Genomic DNA, 18,568 nt, shown 5'->3' with positions numbered 1-18,568 from the left:
GTATCATAATTCTATGTATTTTATAATATTGGAATTGGAATATTAAAGAATAGAACATTGGTTAGAAGATCAATAGAAAAACTAAACTTCACATCATTGATTTAATGTTACATTACATCTGATAGGATCAAATCTCTACTCATCAATTACTGAGCAGGCCATAAACGAGCACTTAGTGATGATCTGCCTCCTTTGGTTCTTACAGTCTTCATAGCTCTAGCACCACAACTGTTGGGAAAAGAAACAGGCGTCAATCAGATTGATGGATTTATGGAAGCACAAATAATAGAAAAGATAAATTTAACAGTACAAAAAGTATTACAGTAATTAAGGTAAATCCCCATGTTACGCATTCATTGTTTAAACGATTAAATGACAACTAGCCTACTATTATAGGTTAAAGTTCACTCATGTGGTTCTCTCTCTCTATATATATATATATATATATATATGTGTGTGTGTGAGTCATATATATAATTTAAAATCAGATGGGGCACTGGTTGAGCAGTACGCTCGTTGGCCCTGCCCACTTTCAAATCCGCCTTTGCATTACTGCATATACAATAAGTTAAGTCTAATTAAAAGCTATAAGGGTTAAGGAAACTTACATTCAGAATCTGTGGTGATCCAGTTCAATTTTCCAGCAGCCGCAGGACCCTGATCTATGTGGAGAGGAGTTGATTTTACAGAAGGAAAGTTGATATTGATGGACTGATCATTCTTGGTTAAGGAAGTTGGCATTGAAATGGCAGAGTAAGCAGAGGAAGTTGTGGAGCAACTTTCAACTTCCCATCTGAAGCTGATTTTGGGGGATTCATTACTCATTTGATCATCATCTGGTACTGCCTTCAATGCTGCCCTATTCCGAAAGTTGTTGAATACCTGGAAATTGAGGCAGGACATGTTACATATATGTTACAACTTACAACAAATCAAAATACACAAATAATTTAAAAATCGGTGTATATAAATCTCATTCATTTATGTATGGACGAATATTTTGGTCTGATTTTTGAGTCATGGAAGAAATTTTCCATAGGGTAAAGTTCTTACAAAATAAAAAGGAAACAAATGTTCACCTTTCTGCCTATGTATTGGCGGCCCTTCTCAGATTTGGCAGCAGCAGCCCATCTTAGTAGCTCTTTCATCTTAGAGATGGTCTTGGCTTTATCTCCCTTGGATTTTTCGTCTTTCTTTTCTCCATTAGAGCATCGCGCCTTATCGTTTCTTGAGGATGACGACGACGACGACGATGCAGAATCAGTGATGGGCAAAACCTGCGTATGTCCTACTGATTCTGTAGCCTTGTGAGAGATGCTTAATCCTCGTGTAACACTCTTGTTTTTCATGTTCATGCAATATTCAAAATGTTGAGTTTCTACCCTCCTTAGATGAATTGTGCTATAAAAATACTCCTGACTAATATCCTTATTCCTGCATAATGCTTTGAATATATTGAAGGTCTTGCTACTTGATTTACTTTTATCACCTCTTCTTCTAGTGCTCCCCCGACAGATCCCAAACAAAACAATGTCTTTTGATTTCACCTTCTGATCTGAAAACCAAAAAAAAATAAGCAAGAGTTTTAACTTCTATACACCGACAATATATAAAAATTTTACACTGTCACATCATTCAAAAGATGATTTCACGTAATGTCAAAACAATATATAAAGCAAGTAACCACTATAGCAGGTTAAACTGTGTTCATATTGTAAAAATTTCATTACACTATCAGTGAATAAAAGTTAAATCCATAAGGAAATTCACAAAAATGACACAAAAAATAGAAGAAAATGAAGGGATTAGAGGGTCTTTTTCACTTACTATTTGCAGTTTCTTTCTTGCTTATAGAAGGGCTAGAAGTAGTAGTCTCATTTGCAGTCTTGAATAGCCTTTGAAAGACCTGTTAAATGTAGATGTATATATAAATGAACAAAGTCAGCATAATGGGATGCTTCCAAGATTGAAGTGAACGTGACAAATTGGATAATCTGATGAGGAAAATTAGAAAGCTAGCTCACCTGCATGTTAGGGTTGAAATATTCCTATTTTTTAAAAGAGAGTGAGACAAGATTTCTGGTCAAATGGACAACGCAGCAGCAATCTATCTGTGCTGTCTGTAATATACCAAAGATTCCTGTCTTTTGTTATATTACAAACTTATGTGGCCTTTTTGAAGGAAGATACAGACAAGAATGTAGTTAATAAGACTAGAGCAGAACCTAAGCAGGTGATGAGACAACCAGGCAATGAGATGGGGAGTAGTTGCGTTTTGAATATTTTTAGGGCAATAAGAGTTTATATTTATACATTATATAACTGGACTGATCATGTGGTGGTTACTAAGTAGATCTTGAAAGTAATTACGAGACAGTAATGAAGAGAAAGCCAAATTAGAGGTTAGATGATTTTAAGCACTGGTGGCAACATTTTTCACCATACAAATGTAGGGATACTGTTACTTTATGTCCTCCCATATGTGGGCCATCTTGGGCTCTTCGAAGAATTAGGCCCTGGCTTTGGCAATGTTTTGAAGAAATAGGTAAAAAACTATTTACATAGTTGTTATTACTTATTAGTATCGTCAAGAAATGAAAAGGCAGCGAGTTCTCGCTGTGCTTGGGATTAGGGAAAAGAACATGTCACATAGGATCAATTATAAGCAACCTTATATGCATTCCAGGAAGAGGTTATTTTTGACTTGAACTTATGACTTTCTGATTCAGCGATGACACGTGCCAAGGTTTCCTTCTACTTGGATAGCTGTTATATAATTTTAGAAATTTGGTCTGTTTCCAATTCTTTTGGCTGGAAAAGCACTTCAAGCCAGATTTGAATTTCAAGAAATTGTGTGAAACGAATACATCCAAAACATTCTGGTATTTCTTACAATTTCAATTTTGGTTCTTCTAGCGTGCTGATGCTGCTTAATCATGACTGGATCTTGTTCTAATTATACTAAGCTCAAAGTGGAAAGCGCTGAAGCACGGGGAATAAAAACTGGAGAAGGTCCAGGTCCAATTATTGGCCTAATTAGTTTTTTTTTATTCAGATTACATTTTCAAGTAAATCATCATGGAGATTTGGAAGTTGTGATACGAATTCCGATCCTAGTATCTTGATAATCTTGGTGAGTAGTTGGAAGCTTAAACCATTTCTGAAATAGATTTGACAGCTTTCTGGAGTTATCTCAAAATATCAAGCTCTTTTATTTCAAGAGTACTAGGCCTTTTTAGAACATTGCAAATTGGGATAAAGATACATATTTTATTCCAGAAGCAAAGTGAAATAAATAAACAGTACATAGACCTGGCAGGATGAAGACGTTCTTCTCAAGTTGCTCTGTTATGATCAAACCAACATATTAAAATTTATAACATGTCATTGACTTACACAGCTTGTTTGGATGGTTGTTATGTATCGAATAGTATTGTATAGTATTTTATTGTACTGTATCGTTTTGATATATAAATGTTTGGATAGATTGTATTGTTTGCCGTCACTTCATGATTTCATGCACTAAAAGTATAAAGAATAAACTTGCAATATTGTAAAGAAGAAGTAAAGTATGAGGTAGAATTATTACATAAAAAGGTATAGTAAATGATAAAATAGGATTATTTAATAATAAGTAAGAGCAAGATGAGGGAAAAAAGGTAACGACGCGACCGCACCAAATCGATCGTTCCATAAAGTTAAAGTGGCACTTTTCGCTGTTAGATAACGACGAATTTAACGATACAATACCATAAAATTTAAGTAACAATCAAAATAAATATTATGTTAAAAGTAAAGTAACAACCATCCAAACAACCCGTAAAGGTTTAGCATTCAACTATGGTCAATTTAATAGTACTTTGCATTGATGTTGTTATAAATAGAATTGTATTTAATGTGAATGTCTATATTTTAGAGAGATTTTAGAATTTGTTACTTGGTGGCTAAGTCACTTTTCCCCTATAAATAGAGGGGTTCTATTCCATTGTAATTCATCCCAAATCAATGAGAATTCTCTCTCTCTACTTTATCTGCAATATTCTTCTTCTACTTTTATTATTTTATAACACGTTATCAACGCGGGACTCCAACCAATCGAGTAGAGGCTTTGGGATATGTGCATGGTGTTCAACTTAAACATAATGATTGTCACTTGTTCCATGAACTTCCCTCGTAAATAAATTATGGATTTAAAGTAAGTATTTTACCTTATTTTTCTCTTTTAAATTCTTGAAATTCTATTTTGATTTTAAATACAAACAAAGACAATAAATTTTGATTTTAACGCTAATAGAGTTTGTAAGAAATTTTTAGAGTTTGTAAGAAATTATAACCACCCAAAGTAGTAAAATTTCTATGTCTTGCCATGATCAAATTCATGTATGATTATGAGCACAAGAAGTGAAAACCCGTCCCATTGAATTTGCTTCATTCTCGTTCCCTTAAGAGAATATGGTAGCAATATGTAATAAGTCTGAAAGAAGACAAAAATTTTACCGTGAATGTATCAATGGATGTTGACGTGGCAATAGATAAAATTATAATCGTCATCATCATTGTGGTAATGAGAATAATAAGAATTCTCAAAATAATCCTTCACTCTGTAAAAGTAATGTTTGTCATCGATTTGACATGAGATTTTATAAAGCACATATAGATGATTATGGTCCATTCATGATGTGAATGTGACAACATGTGATTTATGAATACATATTCATTCTTGAAAGAATATGAAACGTGCTAGTGGTAGTGAATATACCACACTCACCTCTAGAAGGAGGTTTGAGAGGAAATAAGAAAAAATATCATTATTATAGCATGAATGGTCATTGATCACGTATTGTGATTATGCCAAAATATTATAGCAATGTGATTATTACATGGCAAAAGTAATGGAAGCAACATATCTTGCCTATAATAATTTTGACCATGACCATAATTGTATAACTTTCTCCTTGAAAAAAGTATTGACCATATGATGTTGATGAATATGTGATAGTACAAAATTGATTGAGAGCTCTGGAAGAGCCAATTATACTATTTTGGAGAAATAAAATTGATTATCAATAAGGTATTGTGTCGTAGTAAGTCTCAAAAAAACATATTAAGTTTCTAAAATATTCACGAAAGCAATTGGTTATATTAAGACTATAAATAAAGAAAAGATTAAATATCTTCTAACACTACAACTTGTAGCGGGATAATATGTATGTGAAAAGTTACCTGATTTATTCTCCAGTTTGTACTATGCAAATAAAAAAATGCCACAATAAAGTAGATGTTTATTGATATATAAAAACTCATCATAATAAACTTGGAGTTTATTGATAATTGCACACGTCATGGTGTAAACCTGAAGTTTATAAATATTGATAATTTATCCAGTTGACATAATTAGCTTAGCCATATCAATTTAAGTATGACGTGCAAAAATAAAAGAGAATACACATGGGTAAATATTAAAGAACTAGAAAGTTTAGTTATTTACGAATTCTCTTATGTTGCTTGTTCTCATTAATTAATAGACCAACTAAAATTGGGATTGAATCCCATGAATGCTGAAATTATCAAAGGTGAATATGAGCTCATTCACCTGCCATGTATACCACATAAGATGCATCTATGAGATGGTTACATGTGCGATTATTATTAACATGCAACCTGATATTTGCGAGGTAACTTGCTCAATAATTTAATTTCGAGCATAATTTTCATATTTTTTTTATTCAAGATAGTTCATCTTGATAAGTTGATTTACTTCATAGTTGGTTTAGCAAAATAATTTATTGAGTGCCTCCACTTAATATTTAAACTATTGCTTCTGAGAACAAAGTTATCTATATCAGTTTGATTTGCCTCCACTTAATATTTAAACTATTGCTTCTGAGAACAAAGTTATCTATATCAGTTTGATATATGTTATATACGAAAGTATATTACATTCTCCCCTCACAAGTAGTTCAGGGTCAAGAACTAAATAATTCTATCTTATTATTATTATTGATGTGCGGTGTATATTTTGATTAACACCATAACACACAAAAGTGGGTTTCCAAATTTGAGAAAGCAAGTTAGTTTTTCTAACATGAGGGAGAGACATGATAAACAGTTGAGAAAAAGTTACGGAATGAATTATCATTTGTACATCTAGATCCTCAAATAAGATAATATGAACTTGAAGTTCATAAAAAGATATTTCATTTGTAATATATTGCAAAGCATGCCAGGCACATTTGCTGACCCAAAGAAAGTAACTATATTCTCACTACAAACGCTCCAATTATAATAAGTCTATGGTACATTTAAAACATATAGACAAATCGGTTTCAAATAAAATTCTTGGTAGAGAAGATGAGAAAATGATCATAATAAGGAGGCAAGTGGTCTAGAAGATCACATGACATAACACTTCATAAAATCTCAGGAGAAGTTCGAGTACCTGAAAATATGAATGAAGAGATCTCTATGTTATGTGTTTATGAAAAAAAAGGTGGTTGGAACCGATATAAAATGTTCGTCGATTACATCTATGATAACACAAATACATATGAGGATCTTAAGTCTGGAGAAACAATTTAAGTAGAATTGGTTTCATATGAAAGACATATAGTTTTGGACCTGCAGTTTAAACACTTGAAAGTATAAAGTCAATGGTGTGTGCAATCACCTTTATCTATCTTATATGTCTAGAATGACATGAAACCTTGATATGCATCTAAAGTCTAATTATATGGCTTATATGACTTAACTTATGATAATCCCTGAAAAATTTAAATCGCTTAAAGCATATATAATTCTTGGTTATGAAGTACCACATACTAAGTGCAATTTCTGTTATATGTATCTTGCTATAACTATAAGCATGCTAATGTGATAGAGAGAAATTTTTACCTCTATGGAGATATTGAAAAGGCCATTCCACGGCATTTTATAAAGATATTACATATCTATCAAGAATGATGATTTGAAGGTGCAACGTATTCATTCAAGTTAATATGGCTGAGGATTTCACCAAATCTCCACCGATGTCAGCCTTCAAGAAGCTAGTGTACAAGATCGGGATGCGAAAGTTTAAAGATGTGAATTGATGCTCTCATCAGGGGGAGTTAATACACGTTGTACTCTTTTTCCCTTATAAGGTTTTGTCCCACTGGGTTTTTCTTGCAAGGTTTTTAACGAGGCAACTAAAAGGTATATTTCTAAACATGTGTACTCTTTTTCCTTCTCTAGAATTTTTTTCCCACTAGGTTTTATTTTGGTTAAGGTTATAACGAGGTACATTATTTGTCGAATAGACATTCAAAGGGGAGTGTTATAAATAGAATTATATTTAAGGTGAATGCCTATATTTTAGAGAGATTTTAGGCTTTCTTACTTGGTGGTTAAGTCACTTTTCCCCTATAAATAGAGGGGTTCTATTCCATTATAATTCATCCCAAATCAATGAGAATTCTCTCTCTACTTTCTCTGCAATACTCTTTTTCTTCTTTTATCGTTTTATAACAGATGTTGAATACTTAAAATGCTTTTTTTAAGGTTCATCCACTTACTTTTTTTAGCAATGATTCATATAACCAAAAAAAAACCCCAGTTTTAATACTCCTCCAAGAGTTGAATTTATAAGAGAAAATAACACTGTATAGCTACTGTAAAAATAATAGTCGAAAAATATATAAAATTTATATTATTTTTGTATATATATACATTTTATATATTATATACAAAAATGATATAAATTTTATATACTTTATCGGATATCAAATATAAATATTTTTTGGCGCGGGTTAAAAGTGATATTAATCTATTGTAGATATTGGGTGAGGAGAATGTACTTAATAATATGACTATGCAAATCTGTTAATGTCTACTCAAAGTTACCTTTTTCTGAAGCTAAGGGGATAGGTCATTTTAAACTTTTGTGTATCTTTCCATTTTTATTGGATATCACCTAATTGATAAATAGGATTCCAAAACCTAAATGTGGTCTTTTTGGACTCAAGAGATACAAATAGATTAAAAAAATAATTAGACATCATTTTATATATAATGCGGTTATTCACCGCACTATACTTTAACGACAATTTTGTCCGTTAAGGTATAGCGCGGTGAATAACCGCGCTATATATAAAATATGGCCCCACCAATAATTTACCCGTACTTAACTGACCCACCAATAATTCATATGGGTATAGCGCCTATTATGCATGCGCTATACATCCACTAATTATACCTCCGGACTAGTTTTTTTCTTATTTAAGGAGGTTCTAAATTTGGTAAGAATCCATAAATCCATTCAGCATCCTTCAAGCCTTCCGTAATATTTGTTTCGTTAAGTTATTTTGCATTTTATCATAATGTCCGAAGAGCGAAAAATTAGAGTTTTATTATATTGGAGGGGGGAGGGGAGTGAGGCTGTGGCAGAGAATAACTCAGTATGCTATAGTTGTTCTCCACAGTGTCATGTTAAGTTGCCATTTACAATGGAGTATGATAGATTGGTATCGTTGTTATGTAAAAAAATGAGTGTGAGCAAACGTTCAATGAATATTAAAGTAACCGAAAGATATCCGTATTTTGTTACTCTGCAAGGGGTTGCTTGTTATGCTGAGTTTAACATCGAAGACGATGAAATCCTGACAGATTTTTTGAGGACTCCGGATGAACACCGGGAACTTCTTGTGATAAAAATGTTTGAAATGTATGTCAAGGCGGAAGACGTTCACAATAATGAGGTTCCGCAAAGTAGGGATATCCCTCAATCACCGGGTGGTTATTTTGGAGCAGTTTTAGCCGAACAGGTTTCGGGTGAAAGAGTTTGGCCCGATCTAAACTTATCTTCACGGGCGAATGATGACCGAGGACATAATTTCTCCCCAAGTTTACATAATCCACAAGCAGAGTGGTAAACTTTAATTTTTCTTTGTGTTACGATGTTTATTTTTATGTATTGAATTTGTATTAACACTCATATATTCCACATGGGGTACCAGTCAGATATGAATTGTACAAGTTATGAACCAACAGACAGTTGGACTATGGCTAGTTTTGGTGTGTTGGATCATAGTGGTCCATCCGGGAGTAATCACCAACAGGATATCATTGTTGTACATCATGGGATATCAACACATTATGATTTGTAAGTGAAGTGATAAAGTTTATATGTAAAGTTTGTATGAATTTGAGTAACTCATTATTTTATTGGTTGTGCAGTGAAAACGAGAAATTTGAAGGTCATGTCCTTACTCAATTGCCCGAAGACGACATATTTAATCGGTATCTGGCAGATACGCATAGTCAGGAAGATGATAGTAATTATGACAACAATGCTGATGAGTCTGGAGATGACACACCCTTCTCTGATGAGGGTGATGATGATGAGGCCGAGAATGATGAACCTGATTTGACGAGGGAGCATGCTCCACTTCCCGTTAGACCAAGAGTATACGAGTCCCATGTGCTGTTTCATTCAAGGGATATTCTCTACCTTGATCAGTTTTCAAGTATGACGGATGTGTATGCCCTCACAAGGATCTTGACAAAATTCGGACAACAATGTGGGATGAATCTAGAGCAACGGTGCTGTCAAAGGGCATGCTTTTTGCTGATAAATCATGCCTAAGAAGGGCGGTGCGATTGTACAGCATAAAAGAGTATCGTGAGATTGTGGTTCATGAGTCATCTCCGGATATATACAAGGTTATTTGTCGTAGATGGTTTCAAGGTTGTAATTGGATGTTGCGTTCGAGAAAGTTGAAAACAAATATATGGATTGTGGGTAAATACATTAGCACCCACAATTGTGAAATGGACACATTCAGTGGGAATCATTTTAACTTGAATGTTGACTTGATTTCTCTAATGCTTGAAGGTATTTTCGAAAACTAATAAAATATGCTTGCTTGCAGGAATTGTTCAAAATGAGCCAAAGGAATCAAAATCAACTCACAAAGGAGTCAAAATTTGAATAAAAACCAAGGCTAGGCAAAGAGGTCTGAAGTGCGGACCGCACAAATATTGTGGCCGCGAAAGCCATGATGCGTCCGTCATAATTATGCGGTCCGCAAGAGGAAGATTCAGAGAGTATGATTTTAGGCTAAATGATGAGCGCGGACCGCACCAGAAATGTGCGGCTGTAAAAGTCCCTGTGTGCCCGCAATTGAAATTACACGGACCGCGATGACTGAGATTCAGAAAGTTGACAACTTGAGCAAAAGAGAGAAGTGCGGACCGCACCAGAATTGTGCGGCCGCGATCGAAATTATGCGGTCCGCAAGATGAAGAATCAGAGAGTTAATTTCAAGCTAAACTCAAGCAAGTGCGGACCGCATCACTTTTATGCGGCCGCATAATCTAGAGCGCGGCCGCACTTAGAATTATGCGATCCGCGAAAGTTCATCTCAACCCAAATCCAAAAGAGAAGAACGCGAACTGCATCAGAATTATGCGGCTGCGAAAGCAAGAGCGCGGCCGCACTCAGAATTACGCGGCCGCACAACCTCCGCAGGGACATTTTTGTCAGATATTTTCAGCTTAATATAAATAGAACTTTTTGTCATTTTTAGGTTATGTTATGTTTTGTATGAGCACCTGAGACAGCTAACTTTTCTGTTTTCGGAAATTTTGCACTAGATTCACTTCTTAACATTAAATTTTCATTCCATAAATTAATATTATGGATTTTATCTTCATTTCATCCTTAATTTCTGTTATTTTCATGAGTAGCTAAACTCATAGCTAGGGTTGTGACCCAACCCTAGTGTGGGTATTTAAGGGGTATTTGATTTTAGGGCTTGAATATGAATGGGTTAGTGATATTTAGCCTAGTTGTTGCTAGAACTCAAGAATTAATGGGTATAAAAATTGATTCATGCCTTTATGACTTAGTCTCTACTTGAGAAATAGGGACTAAGTCTAGGAAAACTAGGCTAACAAGGAATTGGGATGAACTCAAAAAATTAATAGCCCCAATTAAAGGGTTAAACCTAGAGATAGTAATACCCAACTTGAGCTAATATCACTTGATTTGCATGAATACCCATTTGGACTTGAAAAAGCCAAATTGGGCAAAATCACTCAAACTACCGAGAGGTATAAAGTGAGTACCCGGGTGTGATACCTATATTACAATCCCAACTAATCAAGCTTGCCCTAGATTTTGCTATCCGTTAGATATCCACCTAGGTAGAAGTCACTACCCTAGTCTCTTTAAAGATTTGAAAAACAACAACAAAAATATTGTCCTTAGTTTCAATTATTGCAATCTTTAGAGTAAAGTTAGAAGTAGAAATCAACCCCAAACTTGTGAAAGTGTAATTAGATTCAAATTCCGCATCTAGCTTAGATATAAACTTAATTCCAAACATTAACTCTCTGTGGATTCGATCCCGACCTAGTTGGGTTAAAACTGCATCGACCACCCTCGCTACTCAATAGTAGTGTGGGCTTGGACCCGATCAATATTTGACATCGTTGCCGGGGAGTTAAACGGATTTATCTATATATCTAGGTATTTGTGTGTTTTGTCTTTCTTTCCTTCCGAGTCACTAATTTTGTTTGTGAATTGCTTTTAGGTACAAAATGGCCCTTAACAACGAGCCCCTCAAAAATTTACCATTGGGGGAGGGGGGGGGGGGTAGATGATGATCAAGTGGATGAGGTTCATCCCGAGCCTCAAGTAAACAGGGGAGGCTGACCGCCTCAAGATTATGTCCCACCCCCCATCTCCACCAAGAGCAGCGCACTGGGTGTTGCCGAATGAGGGCTATGCAAGTGCAATAGTCCTGCCCCGGATTAGGGCGGGCAACTTCTAAATTACCAACGTGATGCTTACACTGCTTGAGCAGTGGGGTTTTTTCACCGGAGCTCCACACCAAAATGCCTACAAGCATCTCAAGGGTTTCGTCGATACTTGTTGGGGGACCAAGAAAACAAATGTCACCGAGGATGCACTGCGGTTAAGGTTGTTTCCCTTTTCTCTACGCGGAAAGGCTTTGGACTGGTTAGAGAGATTGCCCAATCGGTCCATCCACACTTGGGATGAGTTGGCCGAGAAGTTCATTACCAAATTCTTCTCTCCGGGGCACATGGCTACACTAAGGGATGAAATTTTAGCTTTCAAACAAGAGCCCAATGAGCCGTTGCATGAGATTTGGGAAAGATATCGCACCATGGTCAAAGAATTCCCGAACAATGATATGACCGAGGCCATAATCCAACAGACCTTCTACATGGGGATCAACATAACAAATCAGTGTGTGGTAAATCAACGCTGGGGTTAACTTCATGAACATGCCTTATTTTGAAGCTTGTGAAATATTGGATGAGATGGCGGACACCTCTTTGGCGTGGCAAAGTAGAGCCAATGTTCCCCAAGGTGACCCAAATGTTATTCACCTACACAAGGAGCTACATGATCATGGGCAAGCTATTGTGGAGTTGACAACCACCATGAACTAATTGGACAAGGCTCAGCTTCAACAGGTTCAAGGGTCAAAACAAGTGAATGCTATGGAAGGGGTGAACATGATGGTAAACAAGAGACGGCAACGAGGTCAACAAGTACAAAACCATTCGGAATAATTTAAGCAAAGTAATAGTGGGTATAATCAAGATGATTCATATGATGAGCAAGATGAAGAGGTTCAATATGTCAACAGTTATCAAGGTCAAAGAAGCAATGCTCCAAATCAACAACAATGGAGATCACAAGAAAACCAAGGAAACTGGAACGACCAAGGCCACCAAGGAGATTGGAGTGGTGGCAACAACAATAATCAAAGCAATTGGGGTAATCAAGGTAATCAAGGCAATTGGGGAGGAAATAATCAAGGTAATTGGGGTGGGAACAATCAAAGCAATTGGGGGAACAATAATAATCAAGGGGGTTGGAACAATAGCAATCAAGGAAATTGAGGGTCGGGCTTTCAGAGGCCCCCGATGTATCAACAACCAAACAACCTATCTCCATATCCGTCTAAAGGTCCTAGTTCTTCCAATAGTGAAATGGGACGGATTGAAAACATGTTTAAGCAAATGATGGAGAAAAACGTCGACTCTGATGCCCAATTAGCCTCCCACAACACTTCTATCCGCAACTTGGAGGTTCAACTTGGTCAAATTTCTTAAGCTTTAAATACTCGCCCAAGGGGGCACTACCTAGTGATACGGTGGTGAACCCGAAAGGTGGGAATACGGGGCATGCAATGGCTGTGACAACAAGAAGTGGGAGAGGTGGAGTTACTAGTACCTCAAACCAAAGAAGACATGTGGGTAATGATGTGTTGGTGCAAGATGATGATGAGCCAAGCAATGATGTTCAAGCTAATGAAGAAGCGAGGATTGATATTGATGAAAATATGGAGGAGACGCAAGAAGAAGTGAACCCATCTAGGGAGCACATGACTGATATGCCGGAACCGGTAGTGCCAAAGGTACCAATGCCAAGGCCTCCTCCTCCATACCCTCAAAGACTTGCAGAAGCAAAACAATGAGAATCAATTCAAGAAATTCATTGATAAGATGAAAAGTTTGTCCATATATGTGCCGTTGGTTGAAGCCTTAGAACAAATGCCGGGATATGCCAAGTTCATGAAGGATTTGGTAACAAAGAAGAGATCAATGAACTGTGAAATGATCAAAATGACACATCAAGTGAGTGCTATGGTGCACTCCATGGATCAAAAGTTGTAAGACCCCGGTGCTTTCACAATCCCATGCACTATTGGGAGTGCCAATTTCGCCAAAGCTTTATGTGATTTGGGGGAAAGCATTAACTTGATGCCCTATTATATGTTCAAAACGTTGGGGATTGGGAAATCGAGACCCACGTCCATGAGGTTGCAAATGGCAGATCGGACAATGAAAAGGCCATTGGGGATAATAGATGATTAGTTAGGGTCGACAAGTTCATCCTTCCCGCAGATTTTATGATTCTTGACTGTGAGGTTGACTACGAGGTGCCAATCATTATGGGGAGACCTTTCCTTGCTACAGGGAAGGCCTTAGTTGATGTGGAAGCTGGAGAGATCACCTTCCGGGTGGGCGATGAAAAAGTGATATTCCATGTTTGTAAATCAATGAGGCAACCAAATAGCAACGAAGTGTGTTCGTTCGTGGATCTGGTAACCGAAGTAATTGTTGATGACACAAGTGTTGTGATAAAAGTGGAAGATACTTTGGAAATTGTGTTGTTGAACCATGATGAGGATGAGAAGGAAGGCTTTGTAGAATGTGTCAATGCTTTGCAATGAATGGGATCATATACTTATAGGCCCCGAAAACTTTCCTTGGATCTCAAAAACCGGAAGACTCCACCAACAAAGCCCTCAATCGAGGAGCCTCCCACCTTGGAGTTAAAGCCTTTGCCTTCACACCTCAGGTATGAGTTTCTAGGCCCTTGTTCCACTTTACTTGTTATTCTTTCCTCGTGCTTAACTAACGTGCAGGTAGATGCCACCCTTGCGGTACTTCAAAGGAGAAAGAAAGCAATAGGTTTGACATTGGCGGATATTCGTGGTATAAGCTCCGCCTTTTGCATGCATAAAATCATTTTGGAGGAGGATGCCAAACCCTCCATGGAACATCAAAGACGATTGAATGAGGCCATGCAAGAGGTAGTAAGGATACAGATCATCAAGTGGTTGGATGCCGGGGTGGTTTACCCTATTTCCGATAGTTCGTGGACCTCGTCGGTGCAATGTGTCCCAAAGAAAGAGGGCATGACTGTGATAACAAATGACAAAAATGAATTGATCCCCACAAGAACTATCACCGGGTGGAGAGTGTGCATGGATTATAGAAAGCTCAACAAATTTACACGGAAAGACCATTTTTCGTTTCTATTTCTTGATCAAATATTGGATAGGTTAGCCGGACATGCTTATTATTGCTTCTTGGATGGATATTCCGGATATAACCAGATTCTTATTGCACCTGAAGACCAAGAGAAGACCACCTTCACTTGTCCATATGGCACTTTCACATTCTCGCGGATGCCATTCGGGTTATGCAATGCACCGGCAACTTTTCAGCGGTGTATGATATCCATCTTCACCGATATGGTGAAGGACTTTCTCGAGGTTTTCATAGATGATTTTTCTGTCGTGGGGGATTCTTTTGAAGAATGCTTGGATAACTTGGATAAGGTATTGGCACGTTGTGAAGAAACTAACTTGGTGCTGAATTGGGAGAAGTGTCACTTTATGGTCAAGGAGGGCATTATCCTCAGTCACATGATTTCCAAGAATGGTATTGAGGTTGGTAAAGCAATAATTAAAGTGATATCCAAACTCCTTCCCCTTACTTCCGTAAAGAGAGTGAGAAGCTTTCTAGGTCATGCGGGGTTTTACTGCCGATTCATCAAGGAATTATCTAAGGTGGTAAACCCCTTGTGCAAACTCTTGGAGAAAGATGCCAAGTTCCTTTTTAATGAAGATTGTATGAAGGCATTTGAACTACTTAAGTATAAGTTGACTACCACTCCTATTATCACCGCGCCAAATTGGATCTTACCATTTGAGCTCATGTATGATGCAAGCGATGTGGCGGTTGGTGCGGTATTGGGGCAATGAATTAATAAGATATTTCATCTGGTTTGCTATGCTAGCAAAACCATGAACAAGGCCCAAGTCAACTATACGGTGACCAAGAAAGAACTCCTAGCCATTGTCTTTGCTATGGAGAAGTTCCGCCCGTACCTAATGGGTACAAAGGTGATTGTTCACACCGACCATGCGGCACTTCGTTATTTGATGAGCAAGAAAGACTCTAAGGCAAGGTTGATGTGGTGGGTGCTTCTATTGCAAGAGTTTGATCTAGAGATTCAAGACCGAAAGGGTAGTGAGAATCAAGTGGCGGACCACTTGTCCCGATTGGAGGAGGAGGGGAGGCCACATGATGGCCTTGAGATCAATGATTCATTTCCTGACGAACAACTCATTTCCATTTCTATGACTGGGATGCCATGGTTTGCCGATATGACCAACTATCTTGTGAGTGGCACTGTTCCGAATGAGCTCTCCTTAAACCAAAGGAAGAAGCTCAAACGGGACTGCCTGGACTACTATTGGGATGAGCCATATTTCTTCAAAATTTGCACTGATGGTGTTATCCGGAGATGTGTTCTAGAAGAAGAGCAATTGGGTATTCTTGAAGCTTGCCATTCTTCACCCTATGGTGGTCACCATGGTGGGGCGAGAACTGCTACAAAGGTCCTAAGTTGTGGATTCTATTGGCCTACCTTGTACAAAGACGCTAGCGAACTCGTTAAGCGTTGTGATGATTGACAAAGGGCCGGTGGGATCTCCAAGAAAAATGAGATGCCTCTCACCACCATCCTCGAGATTGATATTTTCGATGTGTATGGCATCGACTTTATGGGTCCATTTGTGAGCTCGTGTGGAAACACCTATATTTTTGTTTTTGTGGATTACATTTCCAAATGGTTTGAAGCTGTAGCTTTGCCTAACAATGAAGCACGGAGTGTGGTGGCTTTCTTGAAGAAAAACATATTCACAAGGTTCGGCACCCCAAGGGCCATCATTAGTGATGGAGGTTAACATTTTTGCAACAAAGCCTTTGACACTTTACTTTCCAAGTATGGTGTCACTCACAAGGTGTCAACCCCCTATCACCCCCAGGAAAGTGGACAGGTTGAAGTCTCCAACAGGGAGATCAAGAGTATTCTATCCCGGATTGATTGGTCAAAGAAACTTGATGATGCTCTTTGGGCCTATAGAACAGCTTACAAGACTCCAATTGGTATGTCTCTGTATCGGTTGGTGTTTGGGAAAGCATGTCACCTTCCGGTTGAATTAGAGCATAAGGCTATGTGGGCATTGAAGAAATTAAACCTTGAGTGGGATGTAGCTGCCAATCTTCGGGTAGAGCAATTGAATGAACTTGATGAGTTCCGGTTCCATGCTTACTCCAGTTCGTCCTTGTATAAAGACAAGATGAAGTACCTACATGATAAGTATATCCGGAACAAAGAATTCAAAGAAGGTGACCTTGTTCTTTTATTCAACTCTCGGTTACGGATGTTTACGGGAAAGCTTAAATCAAAGTGGAGTGGTCCTTTTGAAGTGGTACATGTGACTCCTTTTGGTGCTCATGATTTGAAAAATAAGAATGGTGAGATCTTTAGAGTCAATGGGCACCGGGTGAAGCACTACCTTGGTAAGGTTGATGATGGCCACGCTGTGGCATTGCTCCAATTCAAATAAATGATGGTAACATGTGTCGTGCCGCGATGTTAAATCAGGCGCTTCTTGGGAGGCAACCCATGTGTTTTTCTTTCTTTTAATTTTCTTGTTAGATTAGACATTGTTTTGGACTAACAGGTTGTGAAGTGTATGTAGGAATTGGGTGTGCAGTGCATAAAGTTGACAAGATAAAAACTAGCTAAGTGGTAAAAATTGTGTGGACCGCGCCAGAATTATGCGGACCGCACAAGCCCTTTGCGGCCGCACAATTCTGTGTGCGGTCGCACAGCTGAAAGATAGAAAATTCCAACTCTCTGCAGTTTGACCTAACAAAATCCCTTAAGGATTCGCGGCTGCGATCAAAATTTTGCGGACCGCACAGATTGTGCGGCTGCAGCCATTTTTATGCGGACCGCATCACTGAATCAACTACTGAGTTAGATAAGGTAAAGAGTGTGGCCCGCACCAAAATTGTACGGCCGCACTCAGGTAAGTCGGTGGGCCAACATGGTCAGAGTATAAATAGGACTTCTTGAGACTATTCACACTTTACACACTCTGACCTCTCAAGCTAGACTAAAGCACAGTGCACTCTTTCTTGTTTTCAATCTCATCCCATATTCATCAAGTGTTGTTTCCTACTACATTTCATTACTGGTATGTTGATTTCAATGAATTAAGTTCATCCTTTTCTTTTCTTTTCTCTTTGTTTTAGTTTTCTTTTTTATCTATGGTTAGATTCATGCTAAAAATGTCAAATTGATGCTTAATTCTTGCTTAGAAGCATGTGGGTAGTGTTTGAATGCATAATGGGGGCTGGGGTTAGTAGCTTTTATTGTTTAATTGGCACAATTCATGCCAAATTAGTGAAAACCCTAGTATTAATCGTACTCCAGTGCCTCTCTGAATTGAATTTCGCGGACGCACACATTTTTGTGCGGTCCGTGCTAGGGTATGCGTCCGCATACAACATTGTGCGGTCCGCGATACCCTAGGTTGAACGCACTTGTCATTGATAAGTTTGTGCGGCCGCACTCAATTTTGTGCGGTCCGCGGTTGGTTTTTGTGGCCGCACTCAATTTTGTGCGGTCCGCGATAGGTTTTCACGGCCGCACTCAAAAGTATGCAGTCCGTGCTGATGTAACTTCAGAGAACCAGTAGTCTGAACCTGGGACCTCCGCGACCGCACTCATTTTTGTGCGGTCCGCGATGGGCAGTCCGCGGCCGTACTCACTTTTGTGCGGTCCGTGCTCCCTGTTCTGAGAAGTAGTGTCTTTCTTTTCAACTGTAATTCAATAACACATGTTGAACCCCAATTCTAACTGACTTTCACTACTTATGTGTTGCAGACAATGGTGCGTTCTCGT

General features: G+C 37.9%; 1 protein-coding gene across 1 annotated transcript; it reads right to left on the bottom strand.

The window, feature by feature from the left end:
• Positions 1-42: 42 nt before the first annotated feature.
• Positions 43-2,206, bottom strand: LOC107817510 (uncharacterized). The gene is made up of 5 exons (XM_016643359.2): positions 2,025-2,206; positions 1,828-1,906; positions 1,080-1,555; positions 609-882; positions 43-228 (listed from the first exon to the last, which is right to left on the bottom strand). Exons 1-5 carry the CDS (start codon positions 2,028-2,030, stop codon positions 209-211), a joined length of 855 nt encoding a protein of 284 aa, XP_016498845.1. The 5' UTR covers positions 2,031-2,206; the 3' UTR covers positions 43-208.
• Positions 2,207-18,568: the final 16,362 nt, after the last annotated feature.

Source organism: Nicotiana tabacum, chromosome 19 (assembly GCF_000715075.1).
Source record: "Nicotiana tabacum cultivar K326 chromosome 19, ASM71507v2, whole genome shotgun sequence".
NCBI lineage: Eukaryota > Viridiplantae > Streptophyta > Magnoliopsida > Solanales > Solanaceae > Nicotiana > Nicotiana tabacum.
Note: the sequence above shows the minus strand (reverse complement) of the source record. Positions and strands in the feature narration are given on the sequence as shown.

Bases quoted from the DNA above. Each gene is read 5' to 3' on its own strand.
- LOC107817510 (XM_016643359.2), bottom strand. The intron at 1,556-1,827 runs GTAAGTGAAAAA...TTTGGTTTTCAG, and splicing joins CAAGAAAGAAACTGCAAATA to ATCAGAAGGTGAAATCAAAA. The intron at 883-1,079 runs GTGAACATTTGT...CTCAATTTCCAG, and splicing joins GCCAATACATAGGCAGAAAG to GTATTCAACAACTTTCGGAA.